This window comes from Manis javanica, chromosome 3, assembly GCF_040802235.1.
Source record: "Manis javanica isolate MJ-LG chromosome 3, MJ_LKY, whole genome shotgun sequence".
Taxonomy (NCBI): Eukaryota; Metazoa; Chordata; class Mammalia; order Pholidota; family Manidae; genus Manis; species Manis javanica.
Genome location: NC_133158.1, coordinates 110,005,406 through 110,021,745, shown reverse-complemented (window position 1 = coordinate 110,021,745; position 16,340 = coordinate 110,005,406). Strand labels below are relative to the sequence as shown.

Sequence of the window (16,340 nt, the reverse complement as noted above, 5' to 3'; positions counted from 1 at the left end):
TTACTAGGACATTGTAGCTGTGAAGCAAATGCTTTTGGGTGAGTGCAAAAATGAATAAGGTTAGCTCCGTAGTATTATTCGTGGAGTTAACGGAAAGGGGCCTGGACAGGCACCTGAGGAAGAGGTACGTTGGAAGTGAAGAAAGGGGCATAGAGAGCCATGGGCAAACTCTGCTCCTCAAAGCTGTAAACACTTATTGTTATGTCCAGTTTCTTATTTCCTCTAGGTCCAGTCTGATTTCTTTTAGTACCTCAGCACAATGGCTATATTCACAACTAATTATTACAAAATGATTTTATCCCGTCATACCACTGCCCTCACTATAGATGCCCCAGAGCACGGTGTCCATTGAAAATCCCGGAGGGTAGTGGTGAGCACAAGGGGGCGCCCAGCCTCATCCCCCACAGGCCCCTTCCCCAGGGCATCATGTGTCAGCACCAGCTGGAGCAATGCTTTTTCAGATCCATGAGTTTAGTGAGTTGAAAGCTAAACACAGAACAGTTGTCAATCTTGGTTATTCTTTCAGGTAACTGTTTGCTAGACCTACCACGCAAACAGATCCTGGGCCCTGAGGAACTACCAGGGCAGACTTATGATGCTACCCAACAGTGCAACCTGACATTCGGGCCCGAGTACTCCGTGTGTCCGGGAATGGACGTCTGTGCGCGCCTCTGGTGCGCCGTGGTGCGCCAGGGCCAGATGGTGTGCCTGACCAAGAAGCTGCCAGCCGTGGAAGGGACGCCATGTGGGAAAGGGAGGATTTGCCTGCAGGGCAAGTGTGTGGACAAAACCAAGAAAAAGTATTATTCAGTAAGTGCTTTTCTTGTCACACAGTGCCTCGAGACCTGAGATCTGAAGTACACTCCTGTGACCCGTGTGGGCACTGTCACCAAGAGCCTTTATTTCCTAGTAAAATATTTTTCCTGGAGAGATCTATTCACAACTTCCTCCTTACCCTTGGTAGCCATTGTCAGTAATCAAAAACTGGAGAAAGGGCAGGCCTTAGCTACCCACCCCTAGGTTTGTCCAGTGACACGTAAGTACTTAGCCCAGACTCCATCACGAGGCTGCACGCAGGGCCCCCAAGTCACTGGAAGTTTACTTTCAAACTCCTCTCACTAAAGTTATCAGAATACATTTATTTAAATAAAGTAAGGAAATAGTAGAGCTCATACATGGCAGTCATAACACTGGGTGACTCCAAACTGGTTGTATTTTCCCCTTAGAGCAAGTTAATCTAGCTTTAGGAGCTAATGTGACCTGTGACTGCCCCAGGGAAACACCTCGTCCCTCCTCATGTGCATGGTCCACCTGCAGGTCAGTAACTGCCCCCTTAATTGTCAAGGCCTAAGGAAGGCATTTGTTCACTCACAAGATTTTCAAAGTCCCTAGAACAGCATTGTCACGTGTGCGTTTCTGGAGTCGCTCAGGACTGTCAGACAACCATGCATTCTCAGACACCCGACAGACAGCCAGAGGAGATTCTGCATGAGTTCCCTCAGCAAAGGAATTAATAACATTCTTCCTTGTGGAGACTTCCAGCTTCCTGTTGCAATGTTTCCAGAGTGTAGACTTGGGGTGTCAACCAGGCTCCCCTTTCCCTGTGGTGTGTGTGCTTGTGGTATGGGCTCACTTCTGTATCTGTTGCATTTGCTATCTATAAAGTGAGAGTCTAGTCCAGTGAAGAATTAAGCCATGCCCAGGTCACATACATTTATTGTGTGACAGAGGGTCTGTCACAGACGGGATGGGTGATATCGACAAGGGACTGTAGGACTTCATTGCTAAAGAGGGAGAAAAGGTGTCAATTACAATCAGCTAACGCCAGCATCATGCAGAACATTTGACTTGAGATATTTCATTAAGGGAGCAGGATCAGAGTGGACAAAAAGTTCAGTGTGATTCAGTGGTTACTAACAGAAATATACAATTTCAGAAGGCCCAGAGAAGCCAGGAGTAATTTTTGCAGTGTGCTCAGGACTGAGGGTGAAGTCCTCTAGTGTCAGGGGATGGTAGCAAGTAGAAAAGGAGAATTGCTTCGAATTGAAATCACATTGTAATTCCAGAGTGGCTAATACCTGTGATCATGTTAAATTCAGTGAAATTTGACTATATTTGTGATGAAGTTTCCACTGTGTCATTGAAGGCAAGTGATTTCCAATGTACATTTTGAATGTTTTCCTCCTTTCTGAGTTAAAATATCTCCTATTTTCTGTTTCAGACATCAAGCCATGGCAACTGGGGATCCTGGGGGCCCTGGGGCCAGTGTTCGCGCTCATGTGGGGGAGGAGTACAGTTTGCCTATCGCCACTGCAATAACCCTGCACCCAGAAACAGTGGCCGCTACTGCACAGGGAAGAGGGCCATCTACCGCTCCTGCAGTGTCATGCCCTGCCCACCTAATGGTATGCTGCTACCAAGTGTCAGCAACCGCCGTGTATAATTTGTATTCTAGTAGTAATAACTAGGGGAGGCTAGGGAAAGAGTGTATTCATCTTGTACTTCGTGGTTCCACCCATGTGCAAATCACTAACACATGGGTGATTTTTAAATGATTATTATAACCAATTGAGTGAATATTCAGGGAGTAGGAAGAAAGTAATTTCTGTTTGCAATTCTGTGTAGATAAGAATCCTTCAACACTGGTATGTGAAGAGGCTCTGAATAAAAAAATCATCTTCCCCTTAAAATTATTTAAATACACAAGAATATATCTTAAGTTCCAGAAGTGATAAAGTAATAATTGATATGTTTGTTTTTCAGGTAAATCTTTTCGTCATGAGCAGTGTGAGGCCAAAAATGGGTATCAGTCTGATGCAAAAGGAGTCAAGACTTTTGTGGAATGGGTTCCCAAATACGCCGGCGTCCTGCTTGGGGATGTGTGTAAACTGACTTGCAGAGCTAAGGGCACTGGCTACTATGTGGTGTTCTCTCCAAAGGTAACTGCTCACCTCCTGTCCAGAGACAGGACATGTCCTGGGTGGAAATTATTTGTTAGAATGAAACCCACAGATATCAAATATACACAGTCATTATTTGGAGGGTGGCTAGATTTCAGAGGGTTTTATTTTCATCTCTATCATGTCTGTATCTTTCAGACCTTATGTAATGAATAGAAATTATTTTGTAAACAGGAAAAAGTAGATGTTTTAAAACTATTTTTAAGAAATTGAACTCTGTCAAAGAAGGTGAGGTGTGACCTTAACTTCAAAATACCCAGGAAAACAGTTATCTCCAAGGTTCCTTTGTACAGGGGACTAAAAGCAAGAAAACTTTCTGTATTTTTATCATTTACTTAAGAATTCCTTTAGTGATTCATAAAGATAGGTTTTAAGATCATCATCTCGACCCAGACTTTCACAATTTAAATGTCTTACCCCCTTAATGTGAATCATTGTCCCTGTTGCTATCCACTTAATATATGCATGCAAAACTATCCCTTATTTTTCACAGAAGGGCATTTCCTAAATTCCTAGCAGTTTCATTTCTCACAGTCAATGTTATGCAGCAATTTAAAATACAGTTTAAACATTGTATTTAAAAAATACAGCAAGTTAAATTAAGTGCTACATGCAAAACCACCTCAGAACTGGCCTTCAGGTATTTATGACATACTATTGAAAAATAAGATCACCCAACTTAAGTAGTTTTCAAGATAGTTTATCTTTTTATTGCAAAATTATTATTTTCATTAAAAAAATAAAGAATTATAAAAACAAAACATCACCTGAAAATACCACCATCTGGGGAACTGTTAACCTATCAAGGTATACCCTACCTTAGTTTACACTCAAACACTATGTGTAGAAGAGTTCTGTATATATACAAATACAAGTGTGTATGTTTATGTATATGATTGTACATGTCATTTATATATATATGCACATACACAAACCCCAGAGTTCATACCCATACTACTTAAAACTAGCTTTTCAAATATATGCTGATTTTCTTTAGTCAGAATATTTTCAGGCTCTTCCAGTAAGTACTTTTCTCTGACTTCCCCAGACTTCTCTTTCTATGTTAATTTGTTTGTCTCTGTTTCAACATCTGATGGTCTGTCACACAATAGGGAATGCTTTCCAACCATTACAAGATTTTGAATGTCAGGTTTAGATTTTCAAATTTAGTACTATAATAACAGTTCTGCAACAAAGAAGGACCTCTGCCATCTTGAATGTGCTCATATTCTGCTCTCCACACAAGTGAGAGTCCCACACACGAAGGGAGAAGATGGTTCTGTCAATGAAAACACAATACACCTGGAAACATGTCATGCATACAGAAATGGAGATGAGGACTTTGGGTCTCACAGCATATTCAGAATTAAGCTCAAGAGAGAAAGTGCATACCCCAGATTTATCCCAGATCTTTCTGCTGGTATGTCAAGGATTTTTTTCAGTTAGATACTCCTGGAAACTATGACTTTTTGTTTATTTTTCAATGTACTATCTATTCCAGTCAAACTCAAAACTCACAAATGAGAACTTGCTGTTTACCAAAGATACCAAGTACCTGTGCGCACGTTTTCCCCACTGTTAACGTGGTCATCATTACTCAGGTGACCGATGGAACTGAATGTAGGCCGTATAGCAATTCCATCTGCGTCCGCGGGAAATGTGTGCGAACTGGCTGTGATGGCATCATTGGCTCAAAGCTGCAGTATGACAAGTGTGGAGTGTGTGGAGGAGACAATTCCAGTTGTACAAAGATTGTTGGAACCTTCAATAAGAAAAGGTAATGTGATAGAACAATTGCCCCTGTGTGAATTTAACCAAGCGTTAGGCTCTTGCAAAATTGATAAAGGAGGATTCATGTTACATGGTAAGCTATCTGTGGGAGGAGGTCTAGCCTGGCTCTAGGAACACACTGGGAATATGAGAAGCAAAGGAGAGGAGGTGAAAGAACTCTAGCTGCCAAGTGGAAATGTGCGGTGCCTCTGGAACAGATAAACTGCTCTGGCCATGAGGTCTTGCAGAGTGTGAAAACTGAAAAGAAAAATCTGTGACATTCCACTTTAGCAATATCTTGCAGACCCATTATTCCTGAAACGTGATTTAGGAAAGATGGCTAGTTTCCATCTTTACTTCTTTTTACAAACAAATCCTCATTAGTGCATTTTTCTTGAGAAAAACATTTCTCCTTGCAAAATGTAAGTTAATTACAGTGGTGTAGACAACAATCCCATTTTAGAGTGAACTACCCTGGTTTATATCTACTTTGTAAAGAAATATATACAGTAATGTCTGCTTCCTGTTTCCTCTCATGGTCTCTGATTACATGTTTGTTTTAAGATGTAAGTTTATAAAGTATCAATTTTCGGCATTAAATATTATCAGCTAGGATGGCTGAGTTGACCAAAGAGTCTACTGGAATGCAGATTTGTTTCTCTTCTTTGCCAAACCACTTACCCTGAGCCTGGCCAAATGCACCTGTGTTCTTAATATACATGCTGTGTTGTCTTAACTGGAGGGCAGTATACCAGCCAAGCTCACAATAAGGATTCATTAAAATAATTACATGCCACATTAATGTGAAAACTAGAAATCATCTTTGATATTATAAAAAATTGTATGACTGGAGAATTTATTCTGAGTTAATATGTATTACTAATCCTGTTTGCTAGTGATGTAATAAGTATTCATCTGACTTTATAGGGTCAAACCCTGCATGTACCATTATATCCCACATTTTTATAGGTTTTAAAGGTACAAAATACCTTAGAAATGATCAAGTCTACCCATTTGTTTTACAAATGAGGAAACCCGGACTCTGAAAGTTTAGAACTTATCTAATTTTAGACAACTGATGAATGCCAAAGCAAAAGATATAACTTAGGTCATAGGATAAAAAAGCTATTGTATTTAAATATTTTTTAAAAGGAAAGAAGGACAGAAGAGAAATTCAAGAGCCAGATGAGAAGTAAAATTATTTTTTTAAAAACAATACCTTTTGTAGTACATGTTATATATTCTTCCTACATAAACTTACAAACTAGTTTTTTAAATGCCCAATTTAACATTTTCAATTTCTGTATTGACAACCATAAATACATCTGCATATTTGATGTCACATGAAAAAAATGAAGAAATTCATAATCTCAACAAATAGTGCACAATATAACTGCTTGCAAATTAATTTGACCAAGATCGTGTGATGTGGTACTAATGACCTGTTTAAGTATTCCAAATAAATTACCATGGCCTTGTGTAATTTATAAGAAAGAATACTAATCTCGGAGCTGCACTATTTACTATTAAGCTCTGGTGCAGTGAATCACTAGCCATATTAACTTGAAAGAATCACTTAATTTCCTTACCATAAGAATTCTTGAAAGTGGAATGAAAATAGTAGTAATTATCTTGCAAATTAATATTGCTGTGAGGATCAAATGAGATAGTACATATTCAAATATTTCTTCAAGTTGAAATCTCTTCACAAATATGACCATAATCTTAATTCCAACACTCCCCCACCGACAATTTTCTCCACCTCAGTAAATGGCAACTCAGTCCTTCCTTGCCCAAAACTTTGAAGTCTTCTTTTGCTCCTCACTTTCTCTGACACTCCACGTCCGTACATCAGCAAATCCCACCAGTCCTGCTTCCAACGTCTGTCCAGAGTCAAGTTCCTCCTCCCCACCATGAGCAGCCAATCCACTGATGATCATCTCTTGCCTGAATCAATCCAGCAGCCTTCCCACTGGTCTCTCAGCCCTCGCCTCTCACATTGTCTTCACAAAGTAAGGAGAGCTATTACCACTACTGAAATCAGATCATGGCATTCCTTGGCTCAACAGCCTCCACTGGCTTACACCTCAGTATCCATTTCCAAGATTGTTTTGTAACCAGCAAGGTGCTAAAAACTTTCAGCCCTGCTCTGTGTCTCTTCTTCACCAGTCCCTTGTTTTATTCTGCTCTCTTGACACCAGACTCCCTGACATTCGTCAAACATGGCATATAGGCAAGTGTGTGTGGTTTACTCTGCCTGGGACACTTTTCTGCAATCAATAAGCAATGCTTCCTCTAGAATTCCTTAGATCTCTGTGAAATGTCCCCTCGGGTGATGGCTACTCAAAATGAATAGGAGGATCTCTTCCCCACCCCTGTCATATTCACCATTTCCTTTCTCTGCTCTGTTTCTTCACAGCTCTTATCAATTGATCCTGTCACAGATTTTGTCTGGGGGGAATTGTGGGGGTCTGACTTCCCCCCACTATAATGTCACTTCCACGACAGCATACGTAGTATTTATGAGTGAATGTATTCTTTCATGGCAGGCACTCTTCTTCATGTCATGGAGATAGCCCTGAACAAAGCAAGATTCCCTTGCCCTGCCAGCCATACATCATAATAGTTATGGAAACAACTGCATTCATTTATGGTAGCGAGAGAAGCTGATTACTGTCCAAAGTTTAAATGCTACCAAGCAGGGCATAAGAGAATGAATAAGGAATACGAAAGGAATCAGGTTTTACTAAGGCACTAAGAAATCAAGGCACTAATCCTCATATGTAGAGCAACCCTGTGCAACAGCGTGAAGACCAGCTGCAGCGCCAATAGTCCCAAGTGATCACAATGGAACAGGAATCTCAGCCAGGCTGTAAGGAATGAGCAGCTCAAAAAGCTCTCCTGCCTGACTCCCTTAGCCTTCATTCTTTATTTTCTTTACACCGGTACCATTTAAATTCCGAAGGTAACCAGAACTTTTCATTTAACTTTTATAAAGTATGCCTGGCAAAGGTAAGGGTCGCATGCATGAGGATATGGTGAAAGGAGCACGAACAGGGCACAGAGAGGCCTGGATTTTAAGCCCAGCACTGCCACTAGTTAGCTCTGGAGTCAAGTACTTTACCATGTCCCCACTTTATATGCTTTTATGTGAGGTGAGCAATCACCTCCAACAGCCCTCCTGGCTTTGTTTGAAGCCACTGTAAGATTTCATACTATCTCTTAATATCAGAAACGTTGAAAAAAAAAAGTCCTTTAAGAAAGTCTAATCCAGAATGTATTACAAAGTAAAAATAATGAATCAAGTTGAATGGATAAGCAACTCTGTCACCATCACATCTTCTCTTTTCAACAAGGTAGGAAGCTCTGACACTTGTCCACCAGTCCCTGTAAATTGGATGCCAATACATAGGAGACTTCCCTTCAGGGGAGCCTTATCTAGTTTAGAGGAATTGCTCGAATGGGAAAAACACAGTTGGATTTTCAGTGTGTGAATCAGTTGTCCCCTATTTGAATCAGAATTTGAGAGTAGATAATTAAATTTGACACACAACAGTCAAACTGCGTAGGCAATTTATTTATTTCTGTTCAAATAACTAGGAAGGTAAGACATATGGAAACCATATTATGAAATCACTTATAGGGGCAAAGATTTTCACAAAAGATGACTCCTTTCTAGTATAGTCCCTTGGAGCTTAATTAGCATTTCTGTCCTAGCATTTTCCACAAGCTCTGAATATTAGAGATATTTATGCCTTTGCCTGTTTTCCTGAGCACATGACGGATCATTGGTGACCTATCTTATTTCTCCCCCACCATAAGCCTCACTCAATCTATCATAATGCTACCTGAACACTAAACGTTCAGAGAAATTTGCTAAGGCATTAAAGATTCATTTTTTCTTTTGATGTAATTAACAGTCTACGGTCACCCATTTATGGAATTTTATGTTCCATTTACATGTCCTGGCCAGGAAATTGAGAGTTTTGGTAGAAATGGAAGCAGAGCCTTTACTCTGTCCCTAGTTCAATAAACAATGAAATCTGTGGTTCCCCACCTTGCCTGCAGATTTTGAACATGAAGGACTCTAAAAGCACTGCTGCCTACTCCCCCCTTCCTGCAAGATGGGGATTTAATTGGTCTGGGGTCTAGGGATTTAAATCTTTACAAGATTTCCATGTGATTCTAATATACAAGCAAGTTTAAGAGGCATTAAAGATTTCTATGAAATTAAGGGCAGATTTTTGTTACTCTCTGTTTCATGTATATCCCACTTTGTGCCAGAAAGAACATAAAGTAACTTTTGTAAAGATGATAGGATTTGACAGGGCTGTGTAATGTGTTTATAAATCTTCAAATGAAATTAGTGTAAATTTTTAAAACAAAGGCAGGTTGCTAATATCATCCTAACTTTGAACATCACAATAAAAATATACACAGTCTAATAGTCTAGCTGCAGTTTTATTTTGTTATAAGAAAGTTTTTGAAGCCAATTTTAACCTAATCTCTTAAATACATTAAACTTTTGTTAAGGTAAGACTTTGAGAGAATTTCTATTTGTTTATCCATTGATTTATCCATTTGCTAAGTGTTCATTAATCTTTCCTTCTCCCTCCCTCCCTCTCTGTCTCTCTGTTCCCTCTCCCTTGTGGACATTCCTGCTTACAGTAAGGGTTACACGGATGTTGTGAGGATCCCTGAAGGGGCAACCCACATAAAAGTCCGACAGTTCAAAGCCAAAGACCAGACTAGATTTACGGCCTACTTAGCCCTGAAAAAGAAAAACGGTGAGTACCTTATCAATGGAAAGTACATGATCTCCACTTCAGAAACCATCATCGACATCAACGGAACAGTCATGAATTACAGCGGTTGGAGCCACAGGGATGACTTCCTGCACGGGATGGGCTACTCGGCCACGAAGGAAATTCTAATAGTGCAGATTCTGGCAACAGACCCAACTAAAGCGTTAGACGTCCGCTACAGCTTTTTTGTTCCCAAGATGTCCACTCAAAAAGCTAACTCGGTCACTAGCCATAGCAGCAACAAAGTGGGATCGCACACTGCACAGATGCAGTGGGTGACGGGCCCATGGCTCGCCTGTTCTAGGACCTGTGACACAGGCTGGCACACCAGGACAGTGCAGTGCCAGGATGGGAACCGAAAGTTAGCAAAGGGCTGTCTTCTCTCTCAGAGGCCGTCTGCATTCAAGCAGTGTTCGCTGAAGAAATGTTAGCCTGTGGTTATGACCTAATGCAGAGGTACCTGCATGAGTCATCACCGATCAGTCGTGATGAAGGGTGGTGATCCATCTTGTGATCAAGAGCTCTACTTAAAGCACAGAAAGTTGCGTTTCAGTGTCACTGGCAATGGGAGTCCAATTATGGGCAGAATCTGCCCTCTGCGACCAAAAGAAGATGTGCACTGCTTCGTGTGACACTGGTGACCTTGGGATACAGAAACACTTGGGAGTTACTGAGCATCCCCTGGACCTACACAAATGCAAAATGACTGATGAATGTAGAATCAGGGGACATTTGAAGATAGCAAAACAACAGTCTCCCCCTTGTCACCTACCTCTTACAGAATGTCTTCAAAGGCATCGTAGTCATTTTCACCCCTAAGGCACACTAGCGTTATTTTTACTGTTTGTAAATACATTCTCCCTTGGTATGTCACTTTATATCATTTGGTTCTATTAATATATATATATATATAGATAGATAGATAGATAGATGTGTGTATATATATATATATATATATATATATATATATATATATATATATATATTCTATAAAAAGTGTTTGACCAAAGTAGGTCTGCAGCTATTTAAACTTCTTCCAGTTTCCGGAAAGAGCTGTGGATGTTTTACTGGAAATTAAGACCATGCTGCTGTTTTCATAAGATTTAGTATACTTTCAGACAACAGAGGATAAAATTTTAGTCAAAAACCATTTTCACAGCAAGCATTTTCTGAGAAATATTTGAAAAGAAAAAGGATCTCATTTTTTATATTTACTTAATTGTTTGACTGCCTGTATTTTTTCGGGCAACCAGCCAAATTAATGAGTGATTAGAATGTAGAAGTAGAGTTTGTGTGTGGGTATGTTACCAGTATTCAAGAGTCTAGAAATTGTTTCCTTGTGTTAGAATTTAAAAGGAAAAAAAAACATACTTCACCATATTTTCCATTTATATTTTCACAACCGCTTTCCCTTTCTACGCCTTCCATCTGATATCTTACAATGTATAATATACATACAGAACACACATTTTTCTAAATCACATTCAACATCTTCAACACTGGTATACCTCTTACCAGCAAGCCTTTAAAATGCTTTTTTTTTTTTTCACTTGTTAGTTTGTTTTGTTCTAGGGTTCTGTAAGACCTTCAATGTCTTGTACTTCTTGTTGAATATTAAAGATCATTTAGGAATTAGCCACATCTAGAAGTGGTTTTCACTAATGGGCTAGTGCAAAAAAAATGTTATTAATATTAATAAGACTGTTTCCACACCATAAAGGCAATAATTCCTTGCATTGTTTGTTTTTTTTTAAAATCCAAGGACACTCATACTGTACTTAAGATTTTTCCAAATTGGAAGGATTTGGTTATACCAGTAAGTGTTTGAGTAATGAAATGTGATTATTTTTGAGCAGCTTGTTGCTTTAATGTTCATATCCTGTCTAGGTATTTTCTAAGGTTGAATAGTTAGACTTGGAAAATTTTTAGAATCACATGCATTCAAATCTTTATTTAAACACTAAACTGTATCCCTCTAACTTGCTAACTAGAAAATCAAAGGTATTTCATTTCATTGAGATTTTTTTGTGTGTGAAATATCACAAAGTCAATTGTCGTTGAAATTTTTATATATAATCCTTACCAAATGTGCCTATTGTTAAAGATTTGCATATAAGGATGTTAGGGAACCATTGTTTGAGTTCCCTTTAGGTCATGAGAGTTTATTTTTATTATAATATATTTTAACATAAAGGAATTACGTAATTGATCTTGCTATATCACATTCATTGCAGTAAGCCAGGAAAACATGTCTCACTAAGTATTTCTTGAGAACTTATTAGGTAAAACAAAGAATTGTTTTACAAAACTGGTAATCATCCTTTGGATTTTAAATAGACTTTGCTTTAGACGTGGTCATTTTTCCTAAAAAATTATCTATTAGAGAAATGAAACCCATATAAGACTGGTAACCTACATCTGATGGAGGTCACCAGATACCAGAAGCCAGAAACAAAGCTATTCAAATCACTCAGAAAAAAGTTTTAAATCACACCTACAATTTGACTGTGCAGAGAGAATTAATGGTGAGGCCAATATTACTTTTTCCAATATCTGAAATAATTTTAATTAAGTAATTCAAATATTAAAAAAATATTTTTGCCTTTTCTGGTTATATTCACAGCAACATTAAAAAATAATTGATGCACAAACTTGATTATCTCCTACTCGCTTCTCTATATCATACTCATAGATTTTTAAATATGATTTATCAATGATTCATAAAACTTCAAACAATGAAGTTTTATACTTCTCATTGAAGCAAACAATCCTGGAGAGTATAAAATAAATGAATTAACCACTATTCCATGGTTTTAAGGAGCTTTTTTTAGTTTTTTCATATGAGTATATCAATAAATTGACCAAGGAATATATGTCTACATTCCTGAGAAAAATGATATGGAATGAAAACTGAAATTCAGAGAAATGGAGTGTTGAGTAAATATGAAGAATGATAAACCAATGAAAAATCCTCCATAATGCAATCTAATTCAGTCCAGATTGACTTTGAACTGTAGTTGTACCTTTCCATAGCTGCATCTTGAATAAGGCATCCAGAGTTCATGATGCTAGTGGTTACTTCCTCAAAAAAAAGTTTGAAAATGCTCAGGTTAGTAAGAATCTAATCTCACACTACTAAACACTCCAAATTAAGTTTAAGTAAATACAGAGAGTCCAAAAGGAAATAGCATTTATTTCTTCTAGAAAAGAAAATGCAAAATTAAGCCCTGTATTGTTTAGAAGTTTAAGGGTAGTGTTTTAATTTGTTCAACAAATTCAACTTCCTTTGCCTTCCTGTGGAAACAGTTTTATCCATTAAACTAAGAATTAAGGGATTAATCACAAACAAAAAGTTGCAGCACTGAAAAAAAATTACTTACTGTTTTTGCAACTGGTATGTGTATTTGTGTGATAAAATTATTTATTCTTATTTAACAAAGATATGTGCAAATTCTTTATTTAAAATGTTTTGCTATTGTCCTACTTTTTAAGTTATGCTTCATGTTTGTGTATAAAGTACACTTTGTGAGTTTACATAATATATGGCACTGGTTGCTTTTGTATTTTTTTATAGAAAGCTTTCTGCAAGGAACAGGTATACATATATGTATATGTATGTGTGTGTGCATGTATATATATATATATATATTCCTCACATATCTTTATTCTGATACTACTTTCTTTTCCAAGGAAGTTTCTAACTGAATTTTTCATGACTAGTAGTGTTCATTACTTCTAGTTACATTAGGTCTATTTCAGTTTCATTAATACTGATTTTTCCAAGTCACAGATGAGAAAACACTTAAGCAACTAAGATCCAAGTTTTAAACTTGGGTATATAGATAACCTGGAAGCTTCCCATAGATGCTGAGAAAGAATTAAGAATCAAGTGCATTCACTTCACTGATAAACTTGGACAAGGAGATTCTGATGTACTGTATGAAAGCTGTGCACATACAACCTCCGAGTGATAGCAATGAAAATAAAATCAAATATTGTCTTTTGCTGCTTTCAAAACACTTCTTAAAATTAATTATTACTTAGTCTTTCACGTATGTAGGATTCTATACAAGGAAGTAAACACATTTGATTAAAATGATTCAAGTGTTAGAGTCATATCTATTTCTACAAATATGGTGTCTCCACTGAGTGACTTTCTACTAATAATAAATGTCATGGAGTGATAGGACCTGGGACAGGCAGGGACACCTTGGGTCACATCAGCTTGCCTCTGACTATAAATCCAGTCTGATCACAAAATTAAAGCAAAAGCACCCTTGGACACACAATTGACTGGATCAATCTCTGGTTCTGATGTTTCTCCTGTTGGCTCCTTCCTTATTAACAAGGTCATTGTAATGGTTTTAGTGAGGACAGCAACTGGATTCAAAGAAGCTCAGTACTTGTGCTATGACTTAGAGTTCATTGTTTATGAAATAAGATTGAATTTAATAATTACCAAATGTTGTTAATACTTTGTGGCTGAGTGTGAAATTTCATTGGCATGATTGATGAATATAACTAATCTATTTATAATTAAACTTGAAACCATAAAAATACCTTATCATTCTTATGATGTCTAACCTACAAGATAAATGAACAACCATGAATACAGAAATGGTCATCCAAAGCTATAATGGAACCAAGTGCAGGGTCAAAGTGACCTATCATTTAGACCAACAGAAAAGGATCTTGAATGTTTTCTCTATTGTTTTTCTCATTTGCCGACAACCTGTAGTTTTAGATTGTTCAACAGGTAGATCAACTTAACAGACCAGCCCACTGAAAAAAAAAAAAATTGCAGTAGCCCCTCCTGCTAGCATGAACTACAGAAATGACTTCTCAAGTAATAGCCTGATATAACATGAGTCTATAATGGCTAGCTGTGTTGTGATCAGTTAATGTTTGGGAGCATATTGAAATAGGAACCCCTGCATTAGTGAGACAAAGAATGGAAATACACATGGTGTTAAGATCAGAAAAGCATCCAACCAACCTGTCAAGTGTCTTTTGGATACCATAATTAATTCTCAATGCATATTTTGTGGGAAAAATAAAGGCATATGTCATTAGAAGATGTTTGTTTTAAAAGAATATGACGGAAATGTACATATTAGTTAACCCATTTAATTGCACTCTCCTAATAGACTAGCACTTAGCAGTAAGTTTGCTGTCTGTGTTCCTTACCCCAGAACTCCAACAACTGGTCCTTCTGGACTGCCAAGGGTCAAATGAAAAAACAGGCCCATCATCCTATAAGGCACTGCCCCATCAGAGTGGCCCAGTCTAACACAGTGAGGAAAGCTGCAATTTGTAAATAAATGGGATTCTTTTTTTTTTTCATTTTCCTTTGATACATTCAATGAAAGACTGCAATTCTTACTAACATGCTAACATCTTCAGTGATCAGCTGTCAAAATATGGTATTTCTGGGTTACTATTTTATTTTACAAGATTTTTCAATCTGTAAGAAAGAACTCTAAGTTTTTTGTCTGGGTACAACTTGATACTCAAAGTTTGGGAAATTGCACCTATTGGTCATTCTGATCAACAGTGTTTAGTGACATAAACTATATGTACATCGAGGATGTTTAAGGTGACATCAAAACTTGAATAGTGTCAGGCTGGAGTAGCAGACATTTAGATGAGAAATGTTTCATCCCTGACTAAGCCATCAGCGTTCCTTTCAAACAAACTTTTTTGTTTCCTATACACAAACTTTTGTGTATATTTGGCCTGACTCTTGTAAGCTTTGCAATATTTTATGTTCATAAAGTAGCTACCTGGCTGCTGCATCTCAGTCTTCAGCACTTCACAACATACTAAGAACACTTCAACCCACAGTGAGAGGATATTGAGAACAGAAGATCATACTGCTTGTGACTGTGTGATGTTAGCCTTTTGATTAAGAAATATATATTGTCGCCGGATGCCATACATGGAGGAGCTAACAAATACCGCTTACATTTTAGTGGGCTGTATTAGAGGAAGCCATGCACATGCTTTGTTAATAGACTGTAGATAACTAAACAGAGTTCAGAAATATCTTCAGGTTGAAGTAAGCAGTAGCACACACATTTGATTTCTATATTACAGTTTGTGAGTAAAGTCAGGTAATGAACCTAAGCAGGTATAACTGCAATTTTTAAATCTTGAAACATGTCTTTAAGGTAAAGGGAAATGTCAAAAATTTATATACTGTACATAAGCGGCAAAATGTAAGCTGGTTATTACCCTCAATTTTCTGGAAGTGATGGTATTTTTCTGTAAATATAATACAGTTGAAAAACCAAAAATCTTGGAAAACCAAGACAGGTCTTGTTTAAAATATCTCTTCAGCTTTGGCAATTTTCAAACCTGAATCAGCTACTGAAGGCATTATTGTGTTATGTAGCCTGCATTCCACAACAATCCTGTTATTCAGGCAAACCACTTGAACCATCATTTGGGAACTGTACTGTAATATTTTCATTGAGAAACAATATCCTATTTTGTAAAGCATTTCCTTATGTGTGACTTTAAACTGTAAAATTAAATATTGGCTTTATGGTTTCAATAGGCATAATAAATGTTAATTGAAAACCAGGTTAAAGTATTACTGCATATAATATGTTTTAGAGTTGGAAATTATTGTCCATTTGTTTTTAATTCTCTCATATCAGCAGTAGCACCAAGCCAGGTCTTAAGGAAGCCCTAGGCTGTCTAGAATGTCTGCCATCCTTCATTCACTTTGGCATAGACAATTAATACTTTGTCTTAGTTTAAGTACTATGGAACTATTTGCTTTAAGTCCTTCTTACCAGAC

General features: G+C 37.6%; 1 protein-coding gene across 1 annotated transcript in view; it reads left to right on the top strand.

Moving 5' to 3' along the window:
* Positions 1 to 16,121, top strand: part of ADAMTS5 (ADAM metallopeptidase with thrombospondin type 1 motif 5) — a 52,624-nt gene extending 36,503 nt beyond the window's left edge. The window contains exons 4-8 of the mRNA XM_036997998.2: positions 527 to 810; positions 2,222 to 2,405; positions 2,764 to 2,939; positions 4,562 to 4,737; positions 9,399 to 16,121. Coding sequence (XP_036853893.2) covers positions 527 to 810; positions 2,222 to 2,405; positions 2,764 to 2,939; positions 4,562 to 4,737; positions 9,399 to 9,966 — 1,388 coding nt within the window. The 3' untranslated portion in view covers positions 9,967 to 16,121. The remainder of the gene's footprint in view (positions 1 to 526; positions 811 to 2,221; positions 2,406 to 2,763; positions 2,940 to 4,561; positions 4,738 to 9,398) is intronic.
* The last annotated feature ends 219 nt before the right edge of the window (positions 16,122 to 16,340 follow it).